The 20,596-nt window shown below is 39.2% G+C and overlaps 1 protein-coding gene across 2 annotated transcripts in view; it reads left to right on the top strand.

Moving 5' to 3' along the window:
• VCL1 (vacuoleless1 (VCL1)) overlaps positions 1-20,596 on the top strand; it is a 47,052-nt gene that overhangs the window by 25,684 nt on the left and 772 nt on the right. The window contains exons 11-14 of one of the 2 annotated variants that reach the window (XM_088984662.1): positions 9,198-9,379; positions 12,030-12,159; positions 12,350-12,452; positions 15,382-15,479. In XM_088984662.1, the coding sequence (XP_088840788.1) occupies positions 9,198-9,379; positions 12,030-12,159; positions 12,350-12,452; positions 15,382-15,479 (513 nt within the window). Of the gene's footprint in view, positions 1-9,197; positions 9,380-12,020; positions 12,160-12,349; positions 12,453-15,381; positions 15,480-20,596 lie in introns of both variants that reach the window. The other variant, XM_088984661.1, reaches the window with a different exon arrangement.

Here is a 20,596-nt window from a genome sequence, read left to right as displayed (position 1 = left end):
TGTTGCACAAAAAATGCCCCTACCCACGCGATCACTTAAACAATTACATGGGCCGGCTTTTACCTCCAATATTGAACCGGGTCTGATCTGGTTTGGTTTGGAATCACCCTTGCGCCCCTTAATACTAACCGACCCACCCCTCTTTTGGCCATGTCAGCGTAGGAAGACCAACCCACCTTCTCACCTGTTAATTGAAAAATTTTCCTTAATAGGATTACTTGATGCTTGGTTTTCCTCTGCTAACTTTTCAGCTTCCTCAGGGGGACTTCTCTGTGCACCCCTGTTGTTCACCACCGAATGTGCACCACGTGTGTACCAGCCCGCCATGTCAGCATCTTCAACCTTGGAACCTCTTCCCCAAAGAGATGCTTCCACTTCCGAAACTAGCCACACACGATACCAGCATCCTTCTGAAAGCACTTCATCAGATCTGGGTATCATTTCTGGTTTCACTCCTGCAACTTTGACCTCAGCAGCAACAAGATGTTGAAGGTGAAACTCCACTACCGCTCCTCTCAGCATCATAACCAGTTTCTCCAAGTTCGGCTCGCTCCACAAGTGAAATGGAAGGCCAAATAGCTTAAGTGAAAAACTTCCCGCATGCTGTTCTAGTTCGTTACAGAGCGGTTTCCACTTCTGTAGCTGAAGCAAACCCAGTTCGGATTCAAAGGTAGTGAAATCCCATTCTTCTTCACCAACATCGTATAAAGCTTTCCTATCAGAGAATGGCTTCAAAGCTATATTAGCCGAAGTGCCTAAGTTACATGCCACTGTGTCCAGCAATTTCCTCCAGTTTTTCACTTCTTTAGTAGCTGTTATTACCGTTCTCCTCTCCCAAATAGTTTTCTCTGCTTCAATTAGGAATCTCTTAACCTCCATTGAACTGCCAAATATTTCTCCACCAGAGGATGATCTCTGTTTTGGAACTTCTTGCACTTCCTCACTTCTGTCCACTGCTATCTGGGTCATGGGCTTATGCTCACTGGACACCTCCATGTTTGCATCCTGCACCTTTATCAGTCCACCAGCAGTATGTAATAGAAATTTCTGTAACTTATTTGCAACCTCCAACCAGCCCTGTCCCACCTTCCCTTCCGGAAAGCGCACCATCTGCCTCCTATTATCAAATAGGTCACTGACACTAATGAACCAGCCTTTTCCATTCCTTCTCAGTTCTACTTCAAATCTCTTCCTATGGACTTCTAATGAGTTCCTCCAACCTTCTTTCCTTACAGAAAATGTAACTCCATCAATGGGGAGTTAAGGAGACTCCAATGGGGAATGTCAGATAAAAAAACAACAAGGCCTAGGGCGGTTAAGGGAAAATCAGCGATAGGAGCTCAATGAAATTATTAAGGTGGAATGTTAGAGGGTTGGGAGGCCAACTAAAAAGAAGTCTGGTAAAGGAATCCCTGAGAAGAGAAAAACCAGATATTGTCATCCTTCAAGAAACGAAAAAAGAAGTGGATTGGAAGCTTCTTAGAGAAATTTGGGGAATCCGTGACAAGAAATGGGTCTTTCTTCCAGCTTTAGGTGCCTCAGGGGGAATCATCCTAGCATGGAATGAAGAGGAGGTTTCTGGTACTGAAGTAGATAGAGGAAAGTACTCAATCTCTGTCCTTTTCACCAACAAGTCTGATGGATTCAGTTGGATTCTGACAGGAGTTTACGGACCTAATGCACCTTCAGACAGGCAAAAATTTTGGGAGGAATTGGATGCTCTCCATGAGTTTGATGGAATCCCTTGGGTTCTAGGAGGGATTTCAACGTAACAAGGTTCCCTCAAGAAAACTCCAACAGTAGAACTACAACTAGAAGCATGAGAGGATTCTCCAGTTTTATTTCGAGGAACAACCTCTGTGACCTTCCTCTCCACAACGGACAGTTCACTTGGTCAAACCTTCAAGAGAATCCAATAAGCTGCTGACTAGATAGGTTTCTGGTTTCCTCGGACTGGGCAGATAATTTTCTAAATCTCCTCCAAGAAATCAGACCTCGTTGTACTTCAGACCACTGGCTTCTAGTCTTGAGAGCAGATCTGGCTTTGAAAGGCAAACACCCATTCAGATTGGAGAAGATGTGCACTCATCACAAAGATTTCCTGAAAAATGTAGCTTTATGGTGGATGGAATATAAAGCCGAAGGCTGGGCAGGGTACAGATTGCTGCAAAAGCTGAAATTCTTGAAAAGAAAACTGAAGTACTGGGTGAGAGAAGAGTTCACATCATTCACAGAAGAGAAAAATGCCATCCTCATGGAGCTGGAAGAGTTAGACCAAAAAAAGGCAATCAGGAGACCTGGATGGAGAAGGAAGAAGCAGGAGAGATGCTCTAAGGAGTTCGTGGGAAAAGGTAATCCGAAAAGAAGAAATATTTTTGGAGGCAAAGATCAAGGGTCAGATGGTTAAAGGAAGGAGACAGAAACACAAAATTTTTCCACAGCTATGCATCAGGTAGGCGTAGAAAGAATCTCATCTCAAAAATTAAGGTGGACCAGAGGGAAGTGGAAGATGTAGAGGAGGTCACTGAGACTTTTCTAAACCACTTGAAATCTCTTACTCCAAGGAAAGGGCTAGGTGCTTTAACTTAAGAAACTAGGAAGGGTCGACTCTAGCAGAAGACAAGAGAATTTGGCTTGAAAGGGAATTTGAAGAGCAAGAAATTAGAGAATCAGTCTTTAATATGGATGGAGATAGAGCACCTGGGCCTGATGGGTTCCCGATCTTCTTCTTCTAGATCTGTTGGGAAGTAGTAAAAGAGGACCTTTTGGAGGTCTTTAAAGAATTCCACTCCACAGGGGTGGTTAATAAAGGAATTAACTCCACTTTCATATGCCTCGTGCCAAAGAAAAATGGTATGTTGGAAGTAAAAGACTACAGGCCAATAAGTCTAGTAGGGAGTGTGTACAAAATAATGGCAAAGGTGTTGGCAAAACGACTCAGAGATGTCCTAAAAGAGTTGGTTTTTCAAACCCGGTCTACTTTTGTGAAGTTGTAGAAGAGAGAAGGAAGAGTGGAAGGAAGGGCCTTCTAGTGAAACTCGACCTTGAAAAAGCTTATGATAAGGTTGATTGGGATTGCCTGCTCCAGATTCTAAACTTGAAGGGTTTTGGTTCAAAATGGCTGCAGTGGATGAAAGGCTGTATTAGTTCTACCTGGTTCTCGATCATGATCAATGGAGAGAGCCTAAAGGCTATTTTAAGGCCAGCAGGGTCTACGACATGGATGTCCCCTCTCCCCATTCCTCTTTATAATGGTAATGGATGTTTTCAGCCAACTTATGGAGAAAGCTAAAAACCTCAATTTGATCAAAGGTTTTGAGGTCGGAAGAGATGCCATAAATGTTTCCCACCTCGTCTTTGCTGATGATGTCATCTTATTCCTAGAAGCCAATTTGGAGAACATTTCAAATGTGAAAAGAGTGCTCCAGTGTTTTGAACTAGTATCAGGGCTGAAGGTAAATTACTCTAAGAGCAGCCTAGCAGCAATAAACCAAATTGAAGAGTCTCTGATGGAAAGTTTCAAGGAAACTCTGAATTGTCGAGTGGAAAATCTCCCCCTTTCTTATTTGGGCATGCCACTAGGAGGTAAACCAAAAAATTCAAGCTTTTGGGAACCAGTGGTGGAAAAGTGTGAAAAGAAGTTAGCTACTTGGAAAAGCTGCTACCTATCAGAAGGGGGGTAGAATCACTCTTATTAAGACCTCCCTCGCGAACATGCCTGTCTATTTCCTATCAGTTTTTCAGATCCCTGCAAGAATCAGATCACAGATCGAGAAAATCCAAAGAGATTTCCTTTGGGAAGGTGGAGGTGTCAAGAAAGGGCATCTAGTTAATTGGAATCAGGTCTGTAAGCCAAAAGAGGCTGGAGGATTAGGAATCGGGCATTTAAAAGAGAAAAACAATGCCCTTCTCAGATAATGGTTGTGGAGATTCCACACGGAATCAAATTCTCTCTGGGCAACTATCCTCACCAGCAAGTATGGGTTAAATGCAAATGGTTGGGACTGCAATCTCCGATCATACCGATCAGCTCTCTCTAATCCCTGGAAAGGTATTTCTGCTATTCACAACCTCTTTTTTTTCTTTCATTAGATACAAGGTAGGTAAGGTAATAGAATAAAATTCTGGACGGATTTTCGGTGGAGCAACTCAACATTAGCAGATCTGTATCCTAGGCTCTACAACCTTACTATAAATAAGGGTGCAACCATCTCCCAGTACCTTCCCATATCCAGCAATGAAAGAAACCTAAACCTAAACTTCAGAAGATCCTTAAGGGATCCGGAGATTAGTGAGCTAACTGAACTTCTCCTTTCTCTTAGTGAAGCCTACATCTCCCCAAATTTCCAAGATTCCCGAGTCTGGAAACCCCACCCTGGAGGTGAGTTCTCGTCCAAGTCTTTCTTGGAAGCTCTGGTTGCAGATACTTGAGACAGTGATTTCCCTCACAAGAAGTTCTGGTGCAAGGTTATACCCTCAAGAGTGAGTTTCTTTGTTTGGGAGGCTTGTCTGCAGCGAGTGAACACTTGTGAGTTACTGCAGAAGAAAAATCTTGGAAGATTTTATATCTCCCCTCACGCCTGTACACTATGCTTATGTGGGAGAGACAACAGACCACCTCTTTATACACTGCCAGGTAGCTAGCAGCATCTGGAACTTCTTTCTTCAGTCAGTCGGCTTCAGTTGGGTGGCTCCTAAGCATTTGTAGGATCTGATTTCTCAGTGGCAAGGAATAGGTCTGAGCAAGAGAGGTAAGACCTATTGGTGTATAATACTGCACACTGTTCTTTGGGTAATTTGGGAGGAAAGAAACAATCGGCTGTTTGAAAATAGGTCCAAATCTAAAGGTGAACTGATCATCCACATCAACCACTACTGCAACTTGTGGGCCTCTAGTTCAGAGGAGTTTACAGGAGTTGGTCTCAATGATCTCAGCAAAAGCACATATAACTTCCTAGTTTCTTCCCCTCCTACCCCACTCTCTACTAGAGCTCCTTTAGTTAGAAGGAAAGGAATCTGGACTCTCAGCTTTGATGGAAGTGCTTATGGTAACTCGGAGCTGTCGGCATTGGAGGAATTCTAAGAGATGAGAATGGCCACACATGCTGGGTTTATAGTGGTCCGATTGGGATAGCTGACTCAACAAAGGCAGAAGTGTTAGTAGCTATAACAGGGATTCGCCTAGTCAGCAAACTAGGTATCCAAAGCTTCTCAATTGAAGGTGACTCAGCCAATACTATAATATGGTTGGAACAACAGGAAACTGGACGTTGGAGACTTAGTCACTTCCTATCAGAGGCAAGGGACCTCCTGGCTCCTTTGAATGTTTCTCTAACCTGGATCCCAAGGGAACAAAATGTAATGGCAGATAGTCTAGCAAAATTAGGAGTTATTCTAGAGTCTCTATTATTGTGATTCCTGCCCTCCTGTGTAATTCTCAAGGGTCTCGCCCCTCTTTTGTATTTGTACACACTCTTGTGTACCTCTCCTTTCTTCAATAAAATTGTTAACTTTTCTCAAAAAAAAAAAAGTAACTCCATCGAGAAAACCTTTCAACCACAGTACTGTTGCATCAGTTAGAATTACTGTCGCCCTTCTATCTTCTCTAATTTTCAGCTGGTTTCTACCTCCAGCCTTTCCAAGATCAAACAAAAATCGCTTGGCCTCTACCTTCAACTCAGTTTTCCACCTGTTCACCTTCTGACACATTCCTACGCTTTGGCCTTTCTCCATCTCCTCCATGGTCATTGCTATGTTGTTAGCTTTTTAAAACATTTGAACCTTTTAAAATTCGCCATTGATGCAAGGAAACAATTGGTAAGGAGCCTCTCAGTTTCCCCCCAAATACTCCTTACTATTGCAGCATCAATATAGTCCAATTTGGTTTCTTGTAGCATGATAATCTTTGAACCTGACTTCTTCAGAGATGCACACACCACAATTCTCCTCCTTCACGACCCTAGCTCTCTAACATTCCAAGACAGAAACTTTAAATCCATGATGTGAACAAGAGAACACAGACCCTCCCCCCAACTTAATTTTTCCCCCTCTCACCGAGCCCTCACTACTACCAGCTTTATCATTCAACCCCCAGGTCAACCTCATCATCTCTCTACTCTTCGAATTCTTACTCCCTTTCTTTGCCATCAATTTCCCCCTCTCTAAGATGACTCGCTGTTCAATCCCCTCTAGATATTTAATCGTTTCCTCCTCCATCCCCTCCGTTGGAACTCCTAAAAACTACCCTAACCCCAATAGCTTTGATGAAACCCAAGCAGATGAGATAGACAATTTGGGTGACATATCTCCCTAAAACATTAATTCAGAGTTCTTTTCTTTGTTAATTCCCAACTGCACTGAACTACCCTCCGCTTTCCTTGATTTGAGTTCACTTCCCTCCCCCTCCTGTGAAGAGAGAAGAATGGGATTCTCTAGCCTACCAACGTATCATCCACCTTTGCCAAAGCAAGATGAAAGCGTTTCGAGCGATTTTCCTCCATGTATGCTGGAACGACCGTATGTTGATGACTAGTGGAGTGACTCTGTACTATTCGCACACCTGCACCATCATTAGACTCCACCGACAAGGAAGTCTGTTTACAACCTTGGTTATTCCAACAGAACCCAGATCTCTTTGGAGGCTGACCAAACCACCCGGGTTTGTTCTGGTTCAACAGACTTGGGTCATCCCTGCGGAAAATGGGCCTGGTTCACTATTTGCTTTGGGCTTATCCCCACTGTTCAATATCTGTGAATTTCCCCTTTCCAAGTTTGGACGGTCCATGAACTACGTCTGAGCCTTCTTTAATTCATGCTGGGCCCAAACACTTCTCAATACATTGGGACTGCCTTAAAGTCTTTTTCCTTTCCTACACATTTAGCTCCAAGGGTGCCACGTGCATCTCAACAATGCACAGTTTAATAATTTCCTTTAAGTCATCAAGCCCCAAGTTTCGCTCATTTTCTCCGCCCATCCTGGTCCTCCAAGTCCTCCAGAATCGGATGGCTAGGATTCGAGCTAGATCTATCTCCATCCCCATCTTCACCAATGGCCGGAGAAGTCGCTGGTGACCAGAAGCCTGGAAGACAACCATTCTGATTCGTCTGCTACTGCACATTTCCTCCAACATCCTCCAGGACAAGGGTTTTAGAAACCTTCGATTCCCCCTCTCTATCTTTGTGCAATTTCTCTCCTCTCCCATTCTCCCATTTCCTTCTTCTCACAGATGGCAAAATCTCAGGCCATATCTGAACTAAGAACAACACTTCTATTGCATCGATCTCCACTTTATTCGAAAGAGTCTCCCTTGTGCACCTTCATTCTAACCCATTCGCACGTTGCAATCTTAGAAGGAGAATCATAAGTTTTGATGAAACCCCCCCACACATCTCCTATTAGCTCTGATCACACTTGGACACCAGAGCAGGAGGGGAAGGCCAAATACCCTTATCCAAATTGATTCTTGAAAATCTAGAGGTGAGTCAGGCTCCGGGTAGTTACACCCAACACTTGCACCCCACCAGTCTAGTAGGACAAAGTTATTCCCCATCTGCCATGGACAATTTCTTAATATCCACTCGGCATCTTCTCTAGAAGAAGATATGAAAAGGAAAATATCGTCAGCTATTTTTTTCACCCTTATTTCCCTCGCCTCCTTCCATACTCTGTACGCCCAATTTTCCACCTCTTTAACTCCTAGTTCCCACCTGAATCTTCCCACCAAACAATTACGCAGGAAGCTCCTTCTCTCTTCCACTGACTGGGACTCAGTAATTATGATCACTCTGTCTTCCATCTTCTTTATCTGCGAAGAGTCATAGCCTGGCCATGCTCCTGTGGTCACTGCTTTACTATAAGAGAAATCCGGTCTTGTCCTCGCATTCTCCTTTTCTCTTCGATACCAGTTATTTGCTTCCCATCTTCTCTTCCATCCAGATGAATTCCTAGAAAAATCTTTGCGAAACATTTCTCCTTTTAGAAAACCAACCAGTAATTTACTTTATCACCATTTTGAATAGAACTACTCCGTAATCTATGAGGAAGACGATGTACAGTTCGTAGGAAGACAATGAAAACACTCATTTCAGGCACAAGGTAACATCAAAAGAGACGAATACATTACAAGATATCACCAGCAATCAGTTGGGGCTCCCAAGACCCTTGGTCGAACCCCTCTATCAGGATCATCTTCGTTCACTTCATCTTGATCGGGGAACTTCATTTGCAAAATATATTTGAGAAAGACTTAAATATAGTGGATAGATGGTAAATTCTTAATTTATTGATAAAAAAAAATATTTGAGAAAGGCATATGATAACGTAAGCTGCTTTATCTTTGATTGGGTTCTAGATAAATTGGGGTTTGAGAGGAGATCTTGTGAATGTTGGGCTAGAGATATCTTTCCTACTAAGAGAGGATTAAGGCAAGGAGACCCACTGACCCCTCTTTTCATTTTTGTGGTTGGTCTTGTATCAAAAGCAAGTGAAGTGGGTCCTTTTGGGGTTTTTGAGTGGGATATGAGGAAAGTGCTAGTCTCATGCATATGGTTTATTGATGATATCATCATCTTTTGTAAGAAGAGGTTACATAATCTGAAAATATATATTTGAAAAAGAAATTGGGCTATTTGGTTGGATGCCAACTTGTTTAGATGGCCTTTGGGTTCATACACATCTTATTCAAAGTCACTGGCTGCCAGGCTTAACAGCTTCATGGGATGCTGATGGGCTCCTAGATTAGCTAATGATATTGCTGACTTTTTGGCCAAGGAGGCAAAGACACTATTGTAAGATTTGATTACATCCTTCTATTTCTTCTATCGGTTATTGACTGTTCTGGCTCTCCATAGCCCAATCACAGTGGTCAGCTGGAGTTTACTTAATAAATTAATAGAATGCCTTTATGTGTCCTGGATCATTGTTATTTATCCCAAAAGAGAAAAAAGAAATGATATTTAGCTTAAAAAACAAAATATAAAAGTATGGTGTCACCATATTAAATGGCATAGTGTACCTTTATGTGTCCTGGATCTTAAAGAAATGAATAGTCATTTCCTGATCTCTCATATTTGTGTCCATTTCTTGGGTTCTTATCTAGGAATTTATGAGATACTTGGAACTCAGTTCAGAACCTTCTATGATATTTTGGCTTTTATGAAATGCTCTCCAGATTTTTTGAGGGTTATTTGTCTTCTAGGATGTGGCTTTCCTGTTATGGAAAGAATCATGGGAACTGGTAAAAAATCCAATGGCAAGTAAGGGATCTCCACTTCATGGTCCACGCATAAAAATAATTGAGAAGGCACAAAATCTTTTCTCAGAGACCAAGGAACATGCATTTGAGGCAAAAGCTGCTGAAGAGCATGCCAAATTGCTAAGGTATATAACAAGATGATTACGTTCCTATACTAGTGTAGTACATTATGGATTTCCTTTTGTTAAGAAAAAATAATGATGGGAGTTTTCCTATTTACCATTTAGTATCAATTAAGGCTATATCTGTCCTTAATTCATGATTTCTGATCTAATGATTAATTTTAGATTGGTTGCATGCTTTAATTCATAATCTTCCTTTTTCCTATTCTCTTGTTTATGAAAGAATCTTCTCATGTTTATCAAATCTTTCATCATCTTCTCATTGATATAAGCTTCAAGTGTTGATGATGCATGAACAAACAAGTCAAAATTGTTAGTTTTCTGTAATTTTGGACAATAGGCATATTTTGAAAATTTTACCTACCGTGAGGCTGGGCCTTAAGGTTCAGTTAATTGAGTTTTTATGTGATTGTAGTTAGTTTTATTTCTTTTGGTTAAATAGTTTTTGACTAGCAGAAAAGGGGAAAAAGCACAAATGATGCAATTGTTGTTGTGGCTTAAACTTGTTGACTAAAAGCAAATAGAAGTATAGAACCCCAATCCAGTAGTAGAAAAGTGCAAAAAATCTGTTTTGATATGCAATCTGTGTAATGGAGAGAGATAGAAAGAAAAGAGTAGGTTTTTGCAGAAAATTGAAGAGAATGGGAGAAGCCAAAACTTAGGTCTGGCTGCCCCTTTCATTAGCTTATATACTTGTAAATAAAAACTGAATACAAAGACAAGTATTGCCCTTGGTAAGTTGGCTACTTGTAAAAACTAGGTAAACACTGTTAACTTAAGCATTAACTAATGGGCCTTGGGCCCAATAACTCTCTAACTAGGCTTTATAAATAAAAGCAAATGTTATCAGCCCACAACTCAACAATTCTCAAATGAATGGTGACTGAAGGCTAGCAAAGAACAACCCTGGCTATCACTGGTGCTCTGATATCATGTGAGTAGCCTAAAAGAATAAAGATCAATAAAAGGGAAGAAAAATAATAAGTGGGCTGCAAGCAACCTGATTTGTTATAGAGTAGAGAAGAAGAACAGAGAAGAGGAATTACACTTATGATCCTAACTTAAGTAATAAAGATAAAAGAATGTAGAAGTACAAAAATACCCCTACCATATAAAGGAGAACAATAAAACTAAATTTAACTTCTAACAGAAATCATTCACCAAGTAGGTGATCCTGGCTGACTTCATGCGTATTCTCTATTCTTAACTTAAAGGCCATTACCAAATGTTTGTCCCAGCTCTATACAGTGGGTGGGGAGATCAGAAAATGCTTTGGCTGAGGTGTTAGCCAAGCAAGGGGTAAATAGGGAAGAAATGTTTTGGGCTCAGCTGTGATTTCTATAATTTATTTTAGTTCTCTTGTAAGCCACTAAGAGCTGCAAGTCGCGCCTCTCCATGGGATGTTTTATGAAATTACAATTCTAAATCAGTTTCAGAATTAATAAAATTTCACTATTATTCATCAAAAAATGTTTGTCCCAGCTATCTGGGGTCTTGGGAGGGGTTGACTGGATACAAACCTAATATTAGAATTTTTGCACAAAGTGGCTGCTCTCAGACTACTCTCAACTTAATGGTAGCTAAAAATATAAAACTTGCTAATAAAGCGACTTACTTTGCACATGTGACAAGGTCTCTTAGGTTGAAATTGTTCATGATAAAATAGAGTGGGAAGAGGAAAGTCTGGCAAACTTGTTCATTTCTTCCCTTATATATTTATTTAAATTCTGAATGTATTAAAGTGAAAGGTATATAAGATGTATAAAGGCTATGTGGCTCAAGCAAGAAAATAAGAGAAAGAAGTCGGTCCCCAATAGATAAAACATGTCATAAAAAAGCCACAACTACCTACTCCCAGCCCTCTGCACAAGAAGCACCGGAATGAACCTACTGCCATGAAGCTGTAAGCAGGTTGGTCACTTGGGTCTTTTACTGATATTCCCTAAATGACCCAAAAATCTTCCATGTGGCAGTGTAGTTGGGAGCCCCAAAAGAGCCCAGATGTTTGTCTTATCAATCTCTATTCTTGGGCAAGCTTCAACTTATAGGCACATGTCAAGAGATAAGCCCTTGTTTTTGAGTAAATTTTATATTAAAAAGTTAGTACTTTGAATGATTAATATTTTTATATCTAATACATTAATTTACCTCATCAAAAAAACGAAAAAGAAAAAGAAAAAGAGAAAATTTTGTCCAGCTATTGATTCTTCCTCCTTTCATATGTTTTGGTAACTTTGGATGCTCAAACCTCTCCAATAGTTGTTTTTCTGCATTTTCTGTTGCTGTAGAAGGTCAAATGACACCAGGAAGCAACCACTGCAAGGTTGGTTTTAATGTTGATGTGGATGGAGGTCGGACACCTTGCCAATCTAACAGCCCCTTATGCAATGAATAGTTCATACCTGCCACATTACCATTCAATGTTGTAGAAATAGGGTAGGTTATTTAGGCCAGCTTCCTAGTTGACCAAATGAGGAAATAATAAGGGAGTCGTTTTCTAGTCTTGCTGTTTATTGCACTTCCTCAAAATTTTCAAATGGCTTTATCCAGGAGGCACAATGTCAGTTTTTTTTTTTTGATAAATTCTGGTATTCATGTTCTTTTCTTTATAATTCTTCAAGCAATTTTTGAACTTATTCCTCAGTTCTTACAGAATGCAGCATGAATTAGAAGTGACCACAAAACAAGCCATATTTGTTGATTCAAGTGTCAATGATACAATTCGCACATGTATTGTACTAGGAAACCATCGAGCTGCAATGAAAGTGAGAACAGAATTCAAGGTTTGTAACCATAGATTGTTTATGTCTTAATTCCAATGATAACTGAACATTATTAAAACAGGAGTGCAGCTGCACTAGAGAAATGCTTTTCCTGTTTATCGTGTCTATTGGCTCCCTATTTGTCTTGATTTTGTAGCTTTAAAAATATTAATATTGTAACTCCAATTATCAAGATTTATTTTTTTACCAGGTTTCTGAGAAAAGATGGTATTGGCTCAAAGTTTTTGCTCTAGTTACAACAAGAGACTGGGATGCCCTAGAAAAATTTTCAAAAGAGAAGAGACCACCCACTGGTAAGGTTTTTGACTTGTAGACGTGGTTTCCAGAGTAATTTATGCATTGATCCTGGAAACTTTCCCTCTTTTAGTGTACAAATGAAGGGTCCTTTGTTGTTATCAAGCTTCACATGGTGCAAGGGATCCTCTCCCTCTTTATTTCCATTGTATCCTCTCCTTTTATTATTAATACAATTGAATGCATCGGTTATGATTCTCATTTAATAATCTTATCTCCTTCCCTGTTGAATCCTTCTATCCAATTTTTTGAAATATTTGTTCTGAAGTAGGGGTGTCAATTACACACCTAGCTCTGAGTTACCACCATCTGAAAATTTCTTTTGGGTTCTGGGTGAGGGATCTACATCATAGTTTGATATGAAAAGTATTGACTCTTCAATAGTAAATGATTAAGTTGAAAGTTTTAAAATATTATCTATGAATATGATGGCTTCTGTTTTTCTAGAAGTGCTTCAAGAATCAGGTAATGGCCAAGATTGAGACTGGAACATACTTATTTCTTTTAGGCCTATATACTCTCATAGGGTAATGCTTAGTTGTAAATGTTATATATGGCCCATATTGCCCTATTACTTTTGCATGCTCTTCGGTATAGGAGTTCACATCTCCTCCCCACAAGGTGCTACCCCACAACGCCCCACAGAAAATCCCCGCTGTGTATTGGGAACATCTCCTGATGATAGTACCAGAACCGATGATGTTATCATCGAGAGATGTTCCCAATACACGGCGGGGGTGTAATGTGGGGCAGCCCCATTTGGGGAGATGTGAACTCTTTGTATAGGGGCATTGAACCTTTTATGTTTTTCTATTTACATAATTGTTTTATTGCCTACGAAAAAAGGCTATCAATCCTTGCCCAATTATAATGCATTTAGTCATTAGAAGCACTTGTTCTTTGAGATGGATGTCTAGGGATGGAAATGAGATCAGAGATGAACTAGCCCATTTTGCATCACTGACAGGGTGGGGGCATTGGCTTATTGCCTTCAGCTTCCAGCTACATTCCGCTTGCACCCTGTGTTCCACATTTCACTACTGAAGAAAGCTCTCCCACCATCTTCTACTGTCAACCCAACTCTACCAGACTTTCTGGTGAAGGCAAGCCTATTCTTGAACCTCAGGTTCCTCGACCAACTTTGGATATGTGTCAGCAATTCGATGGTCAGAGAGGTGTTGGTTGAGTGGACTCAATTACCCTTGGAGGAAGCTACTAGGGAAGTTTATGCCATCCTACGACAGTAATTCCTGCATGCCAACCTTTAGGATTGTTGCTGCAATGGGGGTGGGGGGTGGGGGCAAATTGATAAGGCACAGCCTAACCAGTGGGCCCAAGCCTGATTCTCTGAGAGGACCAAATGTTGCCCAAAACCGGAAACCAGCTATCAAATGTCTATATTTGAAAGCCACATGGATCGAGTTAGTTATGATGTCACATTAGAATTTGTGATTGTTGTCAGAGCCTCTATATCAGGCTATTTTGCAGTTAGAACTGGGCAATTCGGATTCCCTGAATTCATTTCTGTTCTATCTTTCTGTATTCAGGAGGAATGGGCTCCCTCGAAGTAGTCTCTGTGGTGAGTAGTTCTCACCAGGATCAGTCTCCATGGACAGAATACTTTCCTTGTTCCCAGCACATATCCACTCTCCATAGGCCACCTTTCCTTGCAATTGGAAGATAAACCTCCTCTGATCTCCACCCTTATTCTCCTTTGCAAATTCCCACTAAATTATGGTTTTTGTTTAGAGTTCTCTCGCCATCCTTCCATTGCTTAGGTGATTCAGTTTTCATCAGTTTTATTGTGCCAGACCAACTGCATCATTAACTTTTCAGTTGATATTCTTGTTGTGACCACCTAGGACAACTAAGCATCAACTAGGTCGAGTTGATGATTAATGGAAAGTCAACCTAGTCGAACAAAAGTTCATTTTAAAGCTTTATTTGTTTGCTTGTACCCCTAATTATTCAAAAGAACATAGTATGTATTTTGTTATATTCATGTTGTTGCTTTAAATATTCCAAAGAATATAGCAGTGGAGGATCTTTAAAATTTTCTTCCAATTAGTAATGTGTTGACATGTAGTTGCCATAAACAAAATGACACATTTTATAGTCAAGGTTGCACTCTTCTTTGGAAAACGAAGGTTATGATTTCCTGTCCTAATCTATTCAGCTTTGCTTTCTCTTTGTTTGCAAAACAAGCACTGTAAACTAAATGTTTCAGTATCATTCTTTTTATTGCATAGTTGTAGTCTATCTTATTTATGAAATTGTATCAATATCTTAAATTTAGAACATATCTTGTTTTATTGACTAACCACCACCTAGACACCGACTATTTATCGCATCAACTAGAGAGGCCAAAACAACTAGTCAACACTTTACCACATTGACAACTCTGGTTCTAAGAGGATATGCCTTCCGTTTCATATATCCACTCTTCACACTAAAATTGAGATGCCCCATGAGATCTCAGAGAGATCTTCACCTGATTTATTGTCTTGCAAAATTTAATTAAGGTTCTAATCTATATTTTTTTTAGTCTGATTTGATAAAGTATATCATTTTCATATTTTAGAGTTGTACATGCTAAATGCTATTAAGTATGTTTTAGTAATGTCCTTAGTGTTGGGTTATATCATGCATGGATATGTAATTTGTTTGATGTGGCCCGGTATTGTAGCATCTGGGGTTTGTGGTCTCTTTTTTGAATGATCAGCCTTAAAGAAGTGTTTTAGCTTTTCACAATTCACTTAATGTTAATTGTTTTCGTTATTGATAACATAACTGCCAAAGAACAAAGCAATGTAAAGAATTAAGACCAGTTGTACATTATTCTTTTACGTTCTTTATAAGCTAAGTTCTCCTTTTCAATTGTTAATGCTCATTTTAAGGTGGATTCATAATAATGGTTGAATCAAATAGGTTATAAGCCATTTGTGGAGGCTTGTGTTGATGCTGGTGAGAAAGATGAAGCCATTAAATACATTCCAAAACTTGCAGATCCACGAGAAAAGGCTGAGGTAACCTAATCATTACTCTTCCACTGTCTGGCATGTTCTAGATTGCATTGAAACATATGCTATTTATTATTTGTTAGCTTTATGCTCTCTCTCTCTCTCTCTCTCTCTCTCTCTCTCTCTCTTCCCCTCCCTCTCTCCCTCTTGTCCACTGGTCAGTAGTGGCGATAAACTTAAACTTACATGGTTCTCTTAGTAGAAAAGTTTTGATAACCTATTTTGATATAAAATTTGTAAAAGAAGAGAAAGAATGACCCCCTCATCTTCACTCAAATCATTTCTTGTAGCTACAATGTCATCCACATACACTATCAAAATTGAAACCAATGACCCCCTCATCTTCAAAAACAGAGTGCCATCAGATTGGGTTTGAGTATAGCCAAATACAACCAATATACTTCTAAACCTATCAAACCAAGCTCTAGGTGATTGCTTCAAACCATACTGAGACTTCTTCAACATGCATTCCTTTCCCTTTTCTACATATTGTAGAAACTGGGAAGATGCATATACACCTCCTCTTGCAAATCCCCATTGAGAAAAGCATTCTTCACATCAAGTTGGAAGAGTGGCAAAGAGTATGTAGCTGCTAGTGATAGAAGAATCTGGACTAAGCTCATCTTTTCCATTGGTGCAAAAGTTTCCAAGTAATCTATGCCATAAGTCTGAGTGTACCCTTTTGCAACCAGCTTTGCCTTATACCTTTCTATACTCTCATCAGCCTTGTACTTCATTGTATAAACCCATATGCATCAAACTGTCTCTTTGCCTTCTGGTAGATCCACAATCTCCTACATCTGATTCTTAACCAAAGCTTTCATTTCCTCTTGCATAGTTGCTTTCCACTCAAGTTTGGAGAGAGCCTAACTAACACCCTTGTGTATAGACACGGAGTCAAGAGAGGAAAGGAAGGCTTGGTAGGAAGGAGATAATCCACTGTAGGAAATATAATGTAAGATGCAATGAGCAGTACACTTTCTCTTCCCTTTTTTGAGTGCAATTGGAAGATCAAGGTCATTTGCAATGGGGTTAGGAGCAAGGGTAGTAGTATCAATAGGAACTAAACCATCAGAGGAAGCAAGGGGCATACCTAGGTCAGTGTTAGTTGAACCTGGAATCTCCGATGAGCCAATAGGGAGTGATGTGGGTTTCTTTGTTGTGGAATCAACCTCCCTGTGTATTCGTAGGTGCTGCCGTGTAAAACACTGAGAAACAGGATGCAAGGGAGGTGGTAAGGTGGGTGAAATAGGTGGGTTTGACACTTTAGTGGACAAATGTGGCTGGAGCTGGAAGTGGTATAGACTGCTCACTTCCTTCCCCAAAACACTCCCCCTGAGAAGAACCCTTTGCGAAAAAGATGTGGACTCTAAAAAAGTGACATCCATAGTAACATACCAACTCCCAAAGACTGGGTCATAGAAACAATATCCCTTCTGATTTCTAGCATACTCAAGGAAGACACACTTCTTTGCCTTAGGGTCTACCTTTGAGTGATGAGGACCAAGATCATGGACAAAGCATACACATCCAAACACCCTTAGAGGAATATGGAATATCTCCCCCTTAGGAAAAAGAAGGCTGAATGGAGTGCTATATCCAAGAACACGAGAAGGTGCCCGATTAATCAAGAAAACTGCTATAAGAACTGAATCACCCCCAAAACGAACTGGAACAGTAGAGCTCAAGAAATCTTTAAACATGCTCTGATACCAAGTAAAAAAGTTTTGATAAAAGAGAGGAAAAGGTTTCTGCTAGAAAGAAATAGGAGAGATAGAAGAGAATGGGGAGAAACAAAAAATCAAATCTGAAAGCTCCTTTCATTAGATTATCTACTCATAAAGTATAGTGTACAAGTAAAAGTATGCCCTTAGTAAGTCGGCTACTTGTAAGAAGCTGAAAAGCCACACTTAACTTAAACACAAACTAATGGGCCTAAGGCCGAAAAACTACCTAACTAAGTTATGTAAATAAAAAAACAAGTAAAATCGGCCCACAACTCAACACTCTTTGTTAATCAATATGAAACCTGATGAAATTACCAAATGTTTGTAAAACCGGACTGGACCGGTTGCTTGAACTAGTTGAACCTTGACCTGGGTCCTTGGCTGGTTCAGTTATACCCGAAAAACCGGAATTCATATAAAACTGGTCAAAACTGGCTGATGGTGGGTTTAACCAGAGAACCAGTCCCAGTTTAATGAAACTGCCTCGGTCACTAAATATTGAAATTTCAAATGCTTATGGCAAGACTTGAACCTATTGCCTCTTTATTTGTGCTAATTAATGACTCTTTATTGCATATATTACTTTGTTACACATAATTTATAAAAATTAAAGAATTTTCCATCCACCGCACTCAAATATAACATAATTTATAAAATATGTTATGTATAGTATTTGTATGATCTGCAATACATATACATATATGCCACGTCATCATTGTTTGACCTTTGGTTTGACCCTAGTTGAACCTCTGACTCGTGAGCCTCTTTCTTTTCCAATTCTATGTCCTGCCCGGTTCTCTGAACATTGCTTTTGGTCGATCTGGGTTAGTCTTGAATGTATTTAGCAAATTAGCATATGATTTAACATTATATAGAGGATATGCATTTTTTATACTAAAACAAAATTCATTAAAAATAAAAGAGAAATTACAGGAGAAGGTGATAAGAAATGACCTGAGAGAAAAAACCAAACCAACAAACAAAACCAAATCACTTACAACCTACACAAACCCAACCAGGATGACAGCGACTTGCAAAAACAACCGCACTCCACCTCACCAAAAATAAAAGAGAAATTGCAGGAGAAAGGTGATAAGAAATGACCTGAGAGAAAAAAACAAACCAACAAACAAAACCAAATCACTTACAACCTACACAAACCCAACCAGGATGGCAGCACTTGCAAAAACAACCACACTCCACCTCACCAAAAATTAAAGAGAAATAAAGGTGATAAGAAATCACCTGAGGGAAAAAACCAAACCAACAAACAAAACCAAATCACTTACAACCTACACGAACCCAACCATGATGACAGCAACTTGCGAAAACAACCACACTCCACCTCACCAACCACAACCCTGATCAGAAAAACTTCAGCATACACTGCTTAGAGGCTGAGTTATTTTTCCCCATCAAGATCGTCTTCCAGACCTTCTCACTCATCCCATGCCTCCCCTCATTCCCTTAGAGAGGTCTTCTTTTGCCTCTCCTCATTTTTCTTTTTGAAAATTTTGAAGGCTTTTCTAGAAAAAGCTTCATGGCCCAAGAAAAATACTCTGTCTGTCTGTCTGTCTCTCTTTCTTTCCTTATTGTTTGCAGTGAAGACATCTTTTTTACTTAAAACTATCTTATGGAAACCTAAAATTAATCTTGATTTGATACATAAACTCGCATTTAATCTAAAACCTCTATTATTGATTCTTTGATTTTTTTCTTATTTAAATTTTTATTTTTAAATGTTTTTTCCTTTTCATATAGGTTGAGGGAAGATATAATCAGATAAGCCATGTCTTAGGGGACTTTTGATAATAGTTGAAATGGCTAAGTAAATGACCTGTTGAGTTGTCATTCAGGAAAGAAAACCCTAGACACTTAGAAGTGCTTCTGTTGCTGCTAGGTAGGGATGGAAGACTGCAAGTTGAGCTGGGTTAAGTTGGGTTGAGGTCAGCCCTAATCCAACCCAAATTGTACCCCCAACCCTACCCCAACCAAATGGTCTTGGGTTGACAAGTTTTTGTTTCACTTCTTTTTGCTAAAATCTTCTTCTCTAAGAATTCAACTTGATTAAGGTTTTCTTGCTTAACATTATTATATGTTTAAAGATATAATTATGCTTAGGAGTATTATATTGTTATACTAGATTGTTTTTTCATATATACATGCACACAAATACATTTGTACATGTTTATGTGATACATAACATACATGAAGCCGTGTTGGCTTTGGACTAATCTGACATAATGTGGTGTGGTTTAACTCAAAACTGACCAACCCAACCCAATCTTGTGTCAATTGGGTTGGGGTTTTCAGTAATTCGATTCGGCCAACCCATTTTTTGATGGGTTTGGTTAGGGTTCAAGCTTTGGGAAATCCAACCCAAGGATTAACAAGAAAGATTGTGGAACTGGTAGACACTATGAAGAGGTGGATTGATATTGCATACTTAGAAGAAACTAAATAGAATGGGGAAATAGCTAAAGAAATTTAAGATTACAGATTATTGTACATGGGTGAAGTAAATGATAAAAATGGAGTAACAACAATAATAGATAAACATCTAAAAAATGAAATTGTAAATGTTAAAAGTATTGGAGATGGAATATTTTTTAACTAAACTTCAGGTGAGGAAATCATTAACAAATTAGTGCTTATGCACCTCAAGTAGGTTTAGAAGACAACATTAAAAGCAATTTTGGGAAAACCTAGAAGGATTAATTTAAGAAATTCCAAACAAAGATGAGATTTTTATAGGAAACTTAGCCATGTTTGGGAGTGCTTATGTTAAAAACAAGTGCTTAAAGGCAAGTGAATATTCAAATAAGCACTTATTTGCATTTGGCACCCAACTTTTTCAAGTGTAAAAAATAAGCACTTACTTCATATTGGGAATTTGGTAGTCTTTTTCTCCAATAAGTACTTAAATATGCATTTGTGACTATTTCCCCCTTTATTTTCTTTCAAATTTTACGAAAGCACTTTTACAAAAGCACTTTTACGAAAGCACTTCATAAAGGTACTTTTATGAAAACATTTTTATAAAAACACTTCTATGAAAGAACTTTTATAAAAGTACTATAAAATTCACTTGGGATAGTTTTATAAGTGGTATTTTAAAATTCAACTAGGGATAATTTTGGAATAAAAAAATGAATAAGTGCTTATTGTAGATGCACTTAAAAAGCTGGAAATTTGGGCTTAAAAAATAAACCCTTATTTTTAAAATAAATTCAGGCTTATTTTCCAAACACCAATAAGTGCTTAATGGTGTTTTCCTAGCCCAAATAAAAACTTATTTTTAAGCACTCCCAAACATGGCTTTAAATAGGCTTGTGGGGAAAAGAAGTGCAGAATATGATATATTGCATGGGGGATTTGGATTTCGAGAGTGGATTG

This window comes from Nelumbo lutea, chromosome 4 (genome assembly GCF_056320005.1).
Source record: "Nelumbo lutea isolate HS-2025 chromosome 4, American lotus-T2T, whole genome shotgun sequence".
Classification (NCBI taxonomy): Eukaryota; Viridiplantae; Streptophyta; class Magnoliopsida; order Proteales; family Nelumbonaceae; genus Nelumbo; species Nelumbo lutea.
Note: the sequence above shows the minus strand (reverse complement) of the source record. Positions and strands in the feature narration are given on the sequence as shown.